The sequence below is a fragment of the Balaenoptera physalus genome (genome assembly GCF_965194825.1).
Source record: "Balaenoptera physalus genome assembly, chromosome: 16".
Lineage (NCBI taxonomy): Eukaryota > Metazoa > Chordata > Mammalia > Artiodactyla > Balaenopteridae > Balaenoptera > Balaenoptera physalus.
The window spans coordinates 26,767,359-26,781,931 of NC_138898.1; the positions used below are offsets into that span (position 1 = coordinate 26,767,359).

The window sequence follows — 14,573 nt, forward strand, 5'->3', positions numbered from 1 at the left end:
GTGTTGGCCAGAAAAGTCCAGATTCCTCTGGGACCCCACCCTGGCCTCTCCTGGAACTCTGAACCTGCTGTGGAAGGAATTGGCTGTAACCTCACCACTGGAGAGTAGGGTCTGTGGCGAGGGAAAGGGGTGTACTGGTTCTGACAGGAGAAGGATCCACCATCATAATCTAGTGCCTCTATGGAGGGGTTTGGAAGAAGCGTTCCAGTTCAGTTTCTTCGGATGTAAGCTTACTTCCTTAGCGGATTCTCCCCATAGTGCACCTCTCCACCTCCTACTATTCGGCACTAGAACTGAAACACCACTTCTCATACACCTCCCTCCCTCCTTCCCAGTGGTCAAGGCTTTGGAGCCACTCTTTCGTAACGCCAGATTATTTAAAGAGAAAAATACAAGACAAAACCTTCTAGCACTTTGTACACACAGTGAATAACCTCTTGGAGTATTTTTGGCTTTATATAAAACAAGGTTTTTAATTGTAAAATATAAGTGCCATTAGAAAATGCACAGGGCCTATCTTTGTTAAAGTAGATTTTTCAATGTTTTGCAGAATTACATTTTCAAAAAAAAGTTTTTATAATGAAGTTGTTTATTAAAAACTTCTGAATGATGTGTTTGGAAGTTGTGAACCTGTTTGATTGGAAAGGGGTAGGAGAGAGCCTGAAGAAGAATTGGAATCCAGACATCTTTAGCATCCAAGGGGATGATGAGTATAGGGCAGACAGTAACAACCCTTCACATTAGCACCTACAAACTTTGCACTTTGAAATTAAAGATCTTTGAGGTAAGTGGCATCATGCCACCACAATAATCTTGGGTGCAAGAGTCAGAAAAACCAAATTGGCTTAAACGGTGAAATTTCATGTCACTGAAAATGCCGGATGGAGTGCAGTCTTGAGGTTAATATTGATCCAGCAACTCAAACATGGTTGGCCTTAGCATTCCTGTTTTTGCCCTATCTTGTGCAGTTGTGACTTCATCCTCCAGCCCTTCAAAATGGTTTGTCCCTTTGTGTAGGAGAAGAATGCTGCCATAATTCCAATCATTTTCACACAGTGCTGACCACAAATGGAGAGGGACCCTTTCTGGGCTCTCAAAGGAGAGAGGAGTCCTTTATTCACGGAAGCCTCAGTAAGCATCTCCTGTCTCATTGGCCATGATGGCATTCTGTGCCATCCCAAAACCAGTCACTATAGGCCAGTGATGACAAGGCTGAGACAAGGGTTGGAGTAGTTTCTCAAAGGAAATTTGGGGTACTGTTAGGATGCGGAATGGGTGCTGGTTGTCCAAGAAAAAAATGTCATCCATTGCCCAAGGTGCACAGCTGGTAAGTGACAGAGCTAGGACCTAACCTTGACCACACTTGTGCCTACCCATTTGGTTCAGACAGACTCTTGAAAGGCTATTATGGCTTCACCTGATGTTGCTTGGCCAGTCTCCAGTGAAGGTAGTCATCACTATTCTGGGCCCCATCCCTTGTACTGAGATCCTCCTGTCCAGGGCTCAGACCGAGCTTGCTTTTCTGTGGTCTGGAGCCAGTGTTCGTAGCCAAGCAGTGCAAATCACTCCAGAGACCAGCCCAAGAGTTTATGGGACGTTAAGCGTTAATGTGTGTAACAGGTGCTTTACGTACAAAGGCAGTGGGCTGGCTCTTCATCTCTTTGGCCTTCTGTTTACTTGACTGTCCACCCCAATGGGTTGGATCCCTGCTAGGGCCCCAAGAGAATCCACCTTGCCCTCTAGGGGATGCATACCCAGGAGTGGGTCTGGGGACTCAAAGCTATCTTTTCCATTGGATGGGAGGAAGCTGAAGGCCTTCTGGAGGAGGTGGCAAGGACTTCCAGGTGAGCGGGTGGGGTATTGGGTGTATTGACCTCCATGGGCCACAAGTTTGGGAGCTGAGATCACAGGAGTGCAGGTGCACTTGCAGGATCAGGGCTGCAGGGGCTGGTCCATCCAGGCTCTTAACTATCTGTGCACAGGCCCTGCACTTCGGACTAGAGTTCACATTTATGAAATGTCTGGAGCAGAGAAAGGGGTAGCCCCTAGGCCTAGGACGAGGTGAAGCCATGTCCACCCTTCAGCCTGTCAGCCCAGGAAGATCCAGCTCGTTCAGGGAAACCAGGCAGAGGCCCACTTGCTTCCTGGTTGGCAGCATTTGGGACCTTCCCTTGCCCCTAGATCCTTCTACTCAGACCTTGTTTCTTCCTTTTTCCACAAATATTTTGAGCACCTCCGTGTGCCTGACAATTACTATGCAAGTTTCAGTCTAGTCAGCTTCTGCAAGGGATACCTCTTGAGTCCTCTGCATATGCCTGAGTAATTTATCCTGTGAAAGCTGCCCCAAAGCCACAGTCGAGTGTGGGCACCAGCCGACTCCCACCTGTCCACCGCAGATGGGGGGAACAGTAATTGCCTGGCGTGGTGGCTGTGGGGTTGGGCCTGATCCTGGGCGCCTGCTCAGAGCTGTTCGCTGCTTGGTACACCCCTGCACTTCACCCCATTTCCACCGCCGACTCCCAGTTCTGTCTGGGCACCCGCAGTCGCATCCCCACCGGGCAGCCCCCTGCCACTCCACCAGTCGCCTAGTCTCAAGACAGCCGGGGAACCCTTGCGAATCACTCCGGAAAAGGGTGGGGGCGCAAGGGGCGGGGCGAGCCCTGTAGGAGAAAATCGGGCCTCCCTGCCTACTACCCGCGGTCCCGCTGGGGTCGCTGCCAGCCACCCAGCCGCCCCTCTCGCTGAACCCGCAGTGTCGCCCGCGCGCCCCGAGCCCCTCCAGGCCAGAGGCTCTCGCAGGTGATGGCGGACGAGGGTGCGGGGGGCCTGGAAACCGCCGCGCGCCCGGTCACCGCGTCTGGGGCCCAAGAGGCTGGGGGTCGCGGGTATTTCGACCCCGCAGCCCGCCCAGGGACCGCCCTGCCTGCCCGGGAGGGCCGGGAAGCGGCCTCCGCGGCCACTGGCCTGAGCCCAGAAAACGGTCTTTTCGGGGACGGGGCCCCAGAAACCTGTGGCGCAGAAGGGTGGGAGGCTCGGGCTGGAGCCGGCGGGAAGGCAGAGGAAGTGACGACTGGGGAGGGCGCCATCTTCATGGAGGAGGCGGAGCGGGAGGTGGGGAAGCAGCATGTGGGAAAGGAGATGGAGGTGGCCGAGAAGCTGGTGCGGGGGGAGAAGCTGGAGGTGGGAGCGGAGGCGCAGCAAGGCCCGGGGCCCCTGAACTTTGGTGGCCCAGTTGTGGACCCGCTGGAAGCCATCCAGTGGGAGCTGGAGGCCGTGAGTGCCCAGGCGGACAGGGCCTACCTGCGGCTGGAGCGCAGGTTTGGGCGCATGCACCGGTTGCACCTAGCCCGAAGGAGCTTCATCCTCCAGAATATTCCTGGCTTCTGGGTCACCGCCTTCCTGAACCACCCGCAGCTGTCAGGCATGATCAGCCCCCGAGGCGAAGACATGCTCTGCTACCTGATGAATTTGGAGGTGAGGGAGCACAGGCACGCCAGGACGGGCTGCAAGTTCAAGTTCAGTTTTTGGAGCAGCCCCTACTTCCGGAACAAGGTGATAGTGAAGAAGTATGAGTGCAGATCCTCAGGCCGGGTGGTGTCAATCGCAAGTCGCATTCGCTGGCACTGGGGCCAGGAACCTCCAACTCTGGTACACAGGAACCGGGACACCGTCCGCAGCTTCTTCAGCTGGTTCTCAACAGCACAGCCTCGCGGAGGCCGACAGGGTTGCCCAGATTATTAAAGAGGACCTGTGGCCCAACCCCCTGCAGTACTACCTGCTCTGGGATAGGCCCCACAGAGCCAGGCAAGGCCTAGCAAGGTGGCCCACAGAGGCCCCTCCTAGGCCCTATGGGTTCCAGTCTGGCTAAGTCCTGCCCTGGGACCTGGCCCCTACGCAAGACTCCTTTCTGCCTCCTGGGGACCTGTGCTTAGGCCAGCCATGGCAGTCGGCTGTCTGCTTTCTGTTCTGTGTACTCTGAGCCCTTTGGACTTCAGTGGACTCAGCTCTGAGATTGTGGCCTTCATGGCCACGCTCTTCTGTTTCCATGTAGGCTCCATGCATCACATGACTGTCACATGCCACAGTGTCTACCCAAGCACCCAGCGCTGTGAACAGGTACTACCATCATCTTCATGGCCTGGACCTGTCTGATCATGGCCTTCCACCCATTTTTTACATGGGCACCCACAGGTCATCACTAGGAGGACCAGTGCCTCTTTGAGGCCTACTCCTTCAAGGCCACAGCATGCCGGGCTTCATATTTATGCTGAGCCCACACCTGTCTGTGGCACGGTGAGTCTTGTCACCCAAGAGGAAGTGGGTGCACTTGGTCAGCCAGACTTGGACATTCCAGGACCTCAGGACCACAGGCCAGGCTAGTGGACTGTTGGGCATCTAGCAGAATGGGCAAGGGGTGAGGTCAAGGACATGAAGCAGTGGGCAATGCATTCTTTGTGATCACACTGCTCTTCTTACCCCTGTGCTGGTCCTACCTCCCGACCTGCTACTGACTTGTGACGGTCTGTGTCCTACCTGTGTCTGGTCATCGCCCTTCTCGTGAGTTTCACCCACGTTGCCAGCGACTTTGTTGCCTGCTCCCAGGTCTATAAGGACCTCAAGAACTGCCTGTGAACCCAGGTGGGCCACCTGCCAATGCACAAGAGTTCCCAAACCCCCAGGAACTCTGCCACACTGGCATATCTGGGCATGCACTTAAGGCAGGGGCAGTAATGGGGTCCCTTCCAGAAGCCTGCCTTCCTGAGCTCCAGTCACTGGACTCACACAGAACCCAACTCCACTGTCTCCACTTGTTTTTAGGCTGCCAGCATGGGGGCGCTGGAGAGGGGGTGTTTCTGGTCATGAGGCCTTTCTCCACCTGCCGAGATCTCACATGTTTCTTTTTATTTTCTCTAAAGTGATAGCTCAGAAACAAAATAACTGAAGAAGCAGGGTTTTTTACAAACAGCTGAGGAGACAGGCTTTCTTGTTGAATTTGCCTGTCTGATTGTCTCCAGAGAGGGAGGGTTGTCCTGTAGCTTGCCGGAGCTCTCTTTGCCCCCTCTGCTCCAGTGCCCTGCCCCCCTCAGCAAGGGGGGACAGCACAGGGCCCCTGAGCAGAGACACCAGGAGCTCTGGGCCCGCAGGGAAAGCACATTGTTTTGTTTCGTGCTGTGTTCTTGGAGACTAACTTTAGCTCCAACTCTACTTTCTTCTCCTTTCGCCGGGTCCAAACCCTCATGGGATCCTGTTGGTACAGGAGCTTAGCTGTGCCCCCCTCCTAAGACCCCCTAAGACAGTTTTCTGGGGCTGTCTCCATCTCATTTTGGGGGAGTGACCATACCCAGGCCCCTTCCCATGGAAGGCCTTGTCTTCTGCTCCCGAGGACCTGGGGAGGCCTTGACACAAAATAAAGGGGGGGGGGGCTGCTCTCGGCAGGGGAGTGCAAGAGAAGTTGGAGCCAGCTGGGAAGACAGGGATGGAGGAGGGCCTGCGAGGTGCAGGGAGGGGAGCCCCCGGATCTTCCTAACTTTTTTGATTCACCAATTGATCTTTTAAGTTTTTAAAATTTTTTTCCTTTTATTTTTTTAAATTTATTTTTATTTGATTATTCCAGTTTCTAAAAATTTTGATGGTCAACCCTATTGAGGAAATTTGTAGATTTTTTTTTTAACATCTTTATTGCAGTATAATTGCTTTACAATGGTGTGTTAGTTTCTGCTTTATAACAAAGTGAATCAGCTATACATATACATATATCCCCATATCTCCTCCCTCTTGTGCCTCCCTCCCACCCTCCCTATCCCACCCCTCTAGGTGGTCACAAAGCACCGAGCTGATCTCCCTGTGCTATGCAGCTGCTTCCCACTAGCTATCTAGTGGGATATATATGTCCATGCCACTCTCTCACTTCGTGCCAGCTTACCATTCCCACTCCCCATGTCCTCAAGTCCATTCTTTACGTCTGCGTGTAGCTTTTTTTTTAATTAATTTTTTATTGGAGTATGGTTGCTTTACGATGTTGTGTTAGCCTCCACTGAACAACAAAATGAATCAGCCACACACACACAGAGATCCCCTCCCTTTTGGACTTCCCTCCCATTTAGGTTACCACGGTGCATTAGGTAGAGTTCCCTGTGCTATACTGTATGTTCCCATCAGTTGTCTATTTTATACATAGTATCAATAATGTATATGTGTCAATCTCAGTCTCCCAATTCCTCCCACCCCACCCCTTTCCCCCTTGGTATCCATACATTTGTTCTCTACGTCTGTGTCTATTTCTGCTTTGCAGATAAGATCATCTATACCATTTTTCTAGATTCCACATATATGTTATTATACGATATTTGCTTTTCCCTTTCTGACTTACTTTACTTTGTATGACACTCTCTAGGTCCATCCATGACTCTACAAATGATCCATTTTCATTCCTTTTTATGGCTGAGTAATATTCCATTGTATATATGTACCACAACTTCTTTATCCATTCGTCTGTCGATTGGCATTTAGGTTGCTTCCATGTCCTGGCTATTGTAAGTAGTGCTTCAGTGAACATTGGGATGCAAGTGTTTTTTTGAATTATGGTTTTCTCTGGGTATATGCCCAGTAGTAAGATTGTTGGGTCATATGGTAGTTCTATTTTTAGTTCTTTAAGGAACCTCCATACTCTTTTCCATAGTGGCTGTATCAATTTACATTCCTGCCAACAGTGTATGAGGGTTCCCTTTTCTCCACACCCTCTCCAGCATTTATTGTTTGTAGATTTTTAAAAATAAATTTTAATTAATTAATTAATTTTTGGCTGTGTTGGGTCTTCGTTGCTATGCGCAGGCTTTCTCTAGTTGCAGAGAGCGGGGGCCACTCTTCGTTGTGGTGTGCGGGCTTCTCATTGCGGTGGCTTCTCTTGTTGCAGAGCATGGGCTTAGTTGCTCTGTGGCATGTGGGATCTTCCCGGACCAGGGCTGGAACCTGTGTGCCCTGCATTGGCAGGTGGATTCTTTACCACTGCGCCACTGGGGAAACCCTGTTTGTAGATTTTTTTTTTTTTTTTTTTTTTTTGGAGATTTTTTGATGATGGCTGTTCTGACCGGTGTGAGGTGATACCTCACTGTAGTTTTGATTTGCATTTCTCTAATAATTAGTGATGTTGAGCATCTTTTCATGTGTTTGTTGTTAGGTCTTCTGCCCGTTTTTTGATTGGGTTGTTTGCTTTTTTGATGTTGAGCTGCATGAGCTGCTTGTATATTTTGGAGATTAATCCTTTGTCAGTTGCTTCGTTTGCAAATATTTTCTCCCATTCTGAGGGTTGTCTTTTCATCTTGTTTATGGTTTCCTTTGCTGTGCAAAAGCTTTTAAGTTTCATTAGGTCCCATTTGTTTATTTTTTTATTTTTTCTTCATATTTTATTATTTATTTATTTATTTATTTTTTGGCTGTGTTGGGTCTTCGTTTCTGTGCGAGGGCTTTCTCTAGTCGTGGCAAGCGGGGGCCACTCTTCATCGCGGTGTGCGGGCCTCTCACTATTGCGGCCTCTCTTGTTGCGGAGCACAGGCTCCAGTCGTGCAGGCTCAGTAGTTGTGGCTCACAGGCCTAGTTGCTCTGTGGCATGTGGGATCTTCCCAGACCAGGGCTCGAACCCGTGTCCCCTGCATTGGCAGGCAGATTCTCAACCACTGCGCCACCAGGGAAACCCTATTTTTGTTTTAATTTTCATTACTCTGGGAGGTGGGTCAAAAAAGATGTTGCTGTGATTTATGTTGAAGAGTGTTCTGCCTGTGTTTTCCTCTAAGAGTTTTATAGTGTCTGGTCTTACATTTAGGTCTTTAACCCATTTTGAATTTATTTTTGAGTATGGTGTTAGGGAGTGTTCTAATTTCATTTTTTTTACATGTAGCTCTCCAGTTTCCCAGCACCACTTATTGAAGAGGCTGTCTTTTCTCCATTGTATATTTTTGCCTCCTTTGTCATAGATTAGGTGACCATAGGTGTGTGGGTTTATCTCTGGGCTTTCTTTTTTTTAAAAATTAATTAATTTTTATTTTTGGCTGCGTTGAGTCCTTGTTGCTGCGTGCGGGCTTTCTTTTAGTTGCAGTTAGTGGGGGCTACTCTTCTTTGCGGTACGTGGGCTTCTCATTGTGGTGGCTTCTCTTGTTGCGGAACACAGGCTCTAGGCACGTGGGCTTCAGTAGTTGTGGCATATGGGCTCTAGAGTGCAGGCTCAGTAGTTGTGGCACACGGGCTCTAGAGCACAGGCTCAGTAGTTGTGGCGCACAGGCTTAGTTGCTCCGTGGCATGTGGGATCTTCCCAGACCAGGGCTTGAACCCATGTCCCCTGCATTGGCAGGCAGATTCTTAACCGCTACGCTACCAGGGAAGCCCCTGTCTCTGGGCTTTGTTCTAATTCTGTGAAAGATGACATTGGTAATTTGATAGGGATTGCAATGAATCTGTAGATTGCTTTGGGTAGTATAGTCATTTTCACAGTATTGATTTTTCCAATCCAAGAATATGGTATATCTTTCCATCTGTTTGTGTCGTCTTTGATTTCTTTCAAGAGTGTCTTATAGTTTTCTGCATACAGGTCTTTTGCCTCCTTAGGTAGGTTTATTCCTAGGTATTTTATTCTTTTTGTTGCAGGGGTAAATGGGATTGTTTCCTTAATTTCTCTTTCTGCCCTTTCATTGTTAGTGTACAGGAATGCAAGAGATTTCTGTGTATTAAGTTTGTATCCTGCAACTTTACCAAATTCATTGATTAGCTCTAGTAGTTTTCTGGTGACATCCTTTTAAATTAGAAGAACTCATAACAGAACACTACAATTTTAGAAGTTCCCTCAATCCAGGTGTGACTTTGGGTATGTAGAAAGTTAATGCTCTGTTTTTCATTTCGCTGCTTTGTTTGTTTTTGTTTTGTTTTGTTTTGTTTTGGTCGTGCGGTATGCAGGATCTTAGTTCCCCAACCAGGGATCGAACCCATGCCCCCTGCAGTGGAAGCGTGGAGTCCTAACCACTGGACCACCAGGGAAGTCCCTCATTTCGCTGTTTTTAAGTCAGCCCCGATGCATCCCCTTCTCCATTTCCATCCACTGGGGAAATTGAGCTGTCCAGGCCTGCTTGTTGCTTTTAGCTGGGAACATTTACCAAGAATATCAGTGTAATTTTTCTACACCATTTGGAAACTTACTTGGCTAGTCATGATTGTTATTAAGTTGTTGTGGCTGTTAATATAACCCTGAACTTAGAAGTAGTTTGAATAAGGTTGTTTTGTAGGACTTAAGACTAGAAATTGTTACCATATTCTGTGAGGATAACCTCTGAAAAGAAATCTGTAACTCTGATGGTCTTGATGACCTGTGTCCCAGTGGTGGTGTTGTAATGACATCGCTGTAACTGACATCACTGCTTCTAGACAGAGAAACAGTCATGAGGTGGCTTTGTCCAGTCAGAAGAGGATTCATGGCACTTTGTCTTCCCTTGCATGATGAAAAAATAAAAACTTTTCAGTCTGGGGGGAAAAAACCCACCTCAGATCATGTTACTCCCCCATCCAAAACCCTCCATTGGCAGAAAAAAAATCCTAATTCCTTATTGTGGCTGACAGATTCCAGCATTTTCTGGTCCCTGCCAACATCTCCCCTCGATCTCCCTTCACTTCCCCCATGCTTGCCTCTAGGCTGCTCCTTAAACACACTAAGCACATTCCGACCTTGGGGCTTTCGCACTTGCTTTTCTGGCCCCCAAACGCTTCTCCCGAGGCCCTTCCTGGCCAGCCTGTCTAAAGTCATTCTCTGCCCCTCGGCATTGCTTCTCCCCTTCTCTTCCTGATTGCCTCCATGGCACGTGTAACTCTGAAGTGATCTTCGTTTTCTTCTTTTCCTCTCCCATCTAACATGTGTCAGGAGGACAGGGACCTCTCAGTCTGCTGCTTTGCCCCACGTGCACCTCAAAAATTACTTGTGTAAAATGAATGACTTTAGCCAAATGTGTCAGAGTATTGTGCTCTGCCCTGCCAACATGGTTGCTGCCCAAAGGATTTCAGTTGGGCAGAGAAGTGTGGGGACAGTGAAGGGTGACCGTGTAATTTGTCTTTAGCTAGAACACATCTGGGAGTGAAAGGGACGCTACTAATAATTACACCAGGACAAGAGGCCTAACTGGTACATAACAGTCACCCCAAAGAGACGGAACCCAGCTAAGTCCAGCTTGGCATACAGCTCTTCCCAGCTGTGTATGATGTGGGATCAGAGGGTGGAGACTTCTCTGAAGCCAGGACGCTGGAGCTGGGCTTTGAAAAAATGGGCGGTAGTTTAGAAAGTGGGCCTGAAAAAGGAAATTCCTGGCAGAGCAAACAGTGTGACCAGAGGCGCTGGGATAGAAAATGCATGATGTGTTTAGGGCACAACATGTGCCCTGCGTGTGGCTGCTTGGAAGAGGCAAGGCTAGATGGGTAGGTTCAGGCCATTTTCTGGAAATAGGACCTCTGAATGCAAAGCCAAAGCATTGTCCTGTGGATAGTGGCGAGGGGTATCAGATGTGGTTCAGAGGTGGGAGAGCTCATGGGGCAGCTGGAGGCAAGGCAGGGGTCAGTGTCTGCAACTCCCGCTCTCCAGTACCTTCAGTTTGAACCTTTTCCATCTGTCCAGGCTGCAGCTCTTCCAGGAAGCCCTCCATGATTGCCCTAGCCCACAACAATCTCTGCCACCTCCCAAGTAGACTGAGAACCCAAAATTGGCACACCAATGCCTGGCTGGGCTGCACCCTCTGGGGTTCTCTTTTGTGCTAAACACCTGTCCCAGATGCTCCCAGGGGCATCAGGGTGAGCCTGAAGTGGAGGCAGCCTGGCGATTCTGGAAGCCAGTGCCCCATGTGGTTTGCCTGCCCTGCGCCTGGTGTTTGGCAGGTGCACTTTGGCTCCTGCAGCCCAAATTGGGGCCCAGCTGCATCCTACACGTCCTTAGGCCTTCGACAGTGGTGCTTACCCAGACAGGTGCTCACTTGATCTTTCTCCTGCATGGCCAACAGCACACTTCCTTCATGCCGTGACTGGCCTGGGCGAGGGGCCTTGGCAACTGTGGGTCTTGGCGCTCTTCTGGGGCCTGAGTCTCGTCCTCAGAACCCACTCCTGCTTGCTCATTTATTCGGGTCCTGAGTCATTTGTTTATCCACACCTCTTAGCGTCCTCTGTACCGGGCATTGGGGGCGCAAGATGACTCTATTCAGGTTTCTGCCCTCAGTGAGCTCAAGAGCCTGAAAACAGTGATAATAACCCCTGACATTTAGTGAACACCTACTGTGTACAGGGAGCTCACATGGATACAGCAGCCAGAGTGGTTCTTTAAACCTCTGTCGGGTCATGTCTTTCCTCTGCGCCAAACCCTCCAACGGCTCCAATCGCACACAAGAGGGAAAGCCACCGTGCTCCTCGTGGCCTTCAAGACCCTCAAGATCTGACCTTATCACCTCTCCAACTTCATCTCCTACACCTGTCCCTCCAGATCGCTTTCCAGTGACACCAAACTCCTGTTAGTCTTCAAACCTGGCTCAAAACTTTGCGTGCACTTCCCTCACCTGGAACCTTCTTCTCCTGATACCTGTACGGCTGACTCCTCGATTCAGTAAGGTTTCTCAGCTCATCTGTTACAGTTTCACCTCCTGAGGGAGGCCGTCTGTGACCACCCTTTCCGAAAAACACCCTGACACTCTTCCTCCCGGTTCTCTGATTTGGATTTTGTTATAGCACTGACAACCCCTTACGTTAGATTGCATATTGATTTATTGATCTGCCGTTTCCTCTGCACTCATGGGGACTTTGTCTTATTCACTGCTGAATACCCCTCACCTAGAATAGCACCTGGCACAGTTGGGGGCTCAGGAACTCTTTGACGAATGAAACCTTCACACCCTCGAGGTTCAGGAGGCTCTCACAGGTGGGCAAGGGGAAGACGATCTCTAAGGATAGGAACTCTGTATGGCCCGAGGCAGCCATTTTCCAGGCACTCTCTGGAGTTGAGGTGATGTCTCTGGGCCCATTCCTGGTCCCTCCTACAGAGATATGGCCGCCTGGTTTACACATGCTCCAAGGGTGGAGGAAGGAGTTCAGGGCGAGGAGGGTCTTCCTGCTCTGGTGTGACAGACACGAGCCTGTGCTCTCAGAGGTCTGCCCTGTTCTGTTGTCCTGGGAAGGAACTTTGGACAAGTTCTTTTCAATCAGAAAGAATCTGTCTAGAAACTATAGCAATTAGTTGTTACCTATCACCGCCCTGATTACAGCTTAGGGGACTTTGATATTTTCTTCCAAGGACATGATTTCAGCACAGAAATTCAAGTATCTCTGATATCCGCTTGCCCTTGCTTAGCAGGAGAACTAAATGCTAACTTGGGCCAGTGAACTTTGAGGCTCCCACCTCACAGTGAACTTTGAGGCTCCCACCATCAGAGCTGACTCAGGACCTCAAGGGCAGGGGCTGGGGTGGAGCAGGCAGTAGCCAGAAGGCTGATAGGCCGGCATGCTCTTGATTCCCCGCTGTGTGGCCTTGGACACATCTTTTCATGGCTCTCAGCCCCAGTTTCTCACCTAAAGGAAAACTCAGAAATTCTTTAGCGGGAGGAAAAAGTCCCTTCAGGTGTCTCCCCCTCCCCATAAGCCTCCAGCCCTCCAGGTGGCCAGCTCAGTAACAATGCTTTTGGTTGCATCTAACAGAAACTCTAATCGACTTAAACGAGATTTTTTTCCCCTTACGTGAACATCCAGAGGTCAGATGGGCTTTGGGGCTGTTTGATTCAGCAGCTCAATGATGTCTGCAAAGACTTGGGCCTCCTTCGCCGATCTGCCATCCTTCCTGTTGGTTCCATTCTCCGGTTGGTACCAAGATGGTAGCAGTAGTTCCAAGGGTAACTTTGGGATATGGCAACTCCAGAGAAGGCAGATTGTGTCTTCCCATGACTTGCTTAAAATGGAAGAAAACTTTCCCAGAAGCCACTTTAGACTTTCTGAGTTCTGCATCTAATCGGCTAGAACTGGGTAACATGTCTGCTCTTGAATCAGTTATTGGTGAGGGGGAGCATGGTACCGTGACTTGCTTGGACCAAACATCAGGGATAAAATGGTTGTCTGTCCACAATGTCCAGTGGGATGGTTAAGACTGTCATCTCTAGGAGCTACAGTTATAATTCAGCTCTCCTGTGGGACCCCCTAGATGGCACTTTCACCCTGCAGTGGCACTCAGGGTTAGAGGGGGCTGACTTCTGGGCCAGCACAGGTTCAATTGCACAGTTTCTGGGCCTAGAGCGTTCTAAGGTGCAGCCAAGTCACTGCCAAACTTAGATTGCTAGGAATTAGGCCCTTTAGACTCACCATTCGTGGGTGAGGAGGGAGTAACTGGTTGAGCAGCTACTGTGAGTGATCCATTCATGTAACAGGACTCACACAGCCCTTCACAGAGACCCCGTGATCTTACAGGTTAAAAAAGGGAGCAGCAGAGACTTCTGTTTTTAGCCAAGATGAAATAACAGGTAAGATTTATCCTCCCACCTGAAACTACCAGAAAAACTAAACAAAATACATGAAACAGTGGTTTACAAGGCTTTGGACATTGATCAATAAAGGACAGTATCCCAGACAGATGGGAAACAAGTGAGGTAAGGCCTGTGACTGCCTAGCTCACTGCCTTGAGAGAGTTTTCAGGCTGCAGCATAAGGAGGGGGACTGAAGTAGAGCCGAGTGCACTCCCTGAGATGGTGCTGAGAGTCTGGAGACCAACGTAACAAGAGTTCAGAAATGGCCAAAAGATCTGAATGGACATTTTTCCAAAGAAGACAAACAGATGGCCAACAGATACATGAAAAGATGCTCAATATCATTAATCATCAGGAAAATGCAAGTCAAAAACCATGATGAGATATCACTTCACACCTGTTAGAATGGCTATTATCAAAAAGACAAGAAGTATTGGTGAGGATGTGGAGAAAAGGGAAACTGTGTGCACTGTTGGTAGGAATGTAAATTGGTGCAGCCTCTATGGAAAACAATATGGAGGTTTCCTCAAAAAATGAAAAATAGAACTACCATATGATCCAGCAGTTCTACTTCTGGGTATTTATCCAAAGAAAATGAAAACACTAACTCAAAAAGATGCACCCCTATGTTCCCTGCAGCATTATTTACAATAGCCAAGATATGGAAACAACCTAAGTGTCCATCGATGGATGAAGAGATGAAGAAATTGTGGTATATATACACAATGGAATATTATCCAGCCATAAAAAATGAAATCTCACCATTTGCAACAATATGGTTGGACACTGAGGACATTATGCTAAGTGAAATAAGTCAGAGAAAGACAAATACCATATGATCTCTCTTGTAGGTGGAATCTAAAAAAAGAAAAACAAACTCATAAATACAGAGAACAGATTGGTGGTTGCCAGAGGTGCAGGGGGTGGGAGAAATGGGTAAAGGGGATTAAAAGGTAAAAAGAAAAAGAAGGAGAGAAGGGGAGGGGGGACGAGAGAGAGAGAGAGTTCGTCAGAGAGAATACCCGAGAGCCAGAGAGAGCTGCACAAGGAGAAACCCCT

General features: G+C 49.0%; 1 protein-coding gene across 1 annotated transcript; it reads left to right on the top strand.

Annotated features, from left to right (window-relative positions):
• Positions 1 to 717: 717 nt before the first annotated feature.
• On the top strand, positions 718 to 13,503 carry LOC309646165 (putative testis-specific Y-encoded-like protein 3). The gene is given in 2 exon segments (XM_082432226.1): positions 718 to 3,696; positions 3,698 to 13,503. Coding segments are annotated over 2 exon segments (1,065 nt in total). The 5' UTR covers positions 718 to 2,802; the 3' UTR covers positions 3,869 to 13,503.
• The last annotated feature ends 1,070 nt before the right edge of the window (positions 13,504 to 14,573 follow it).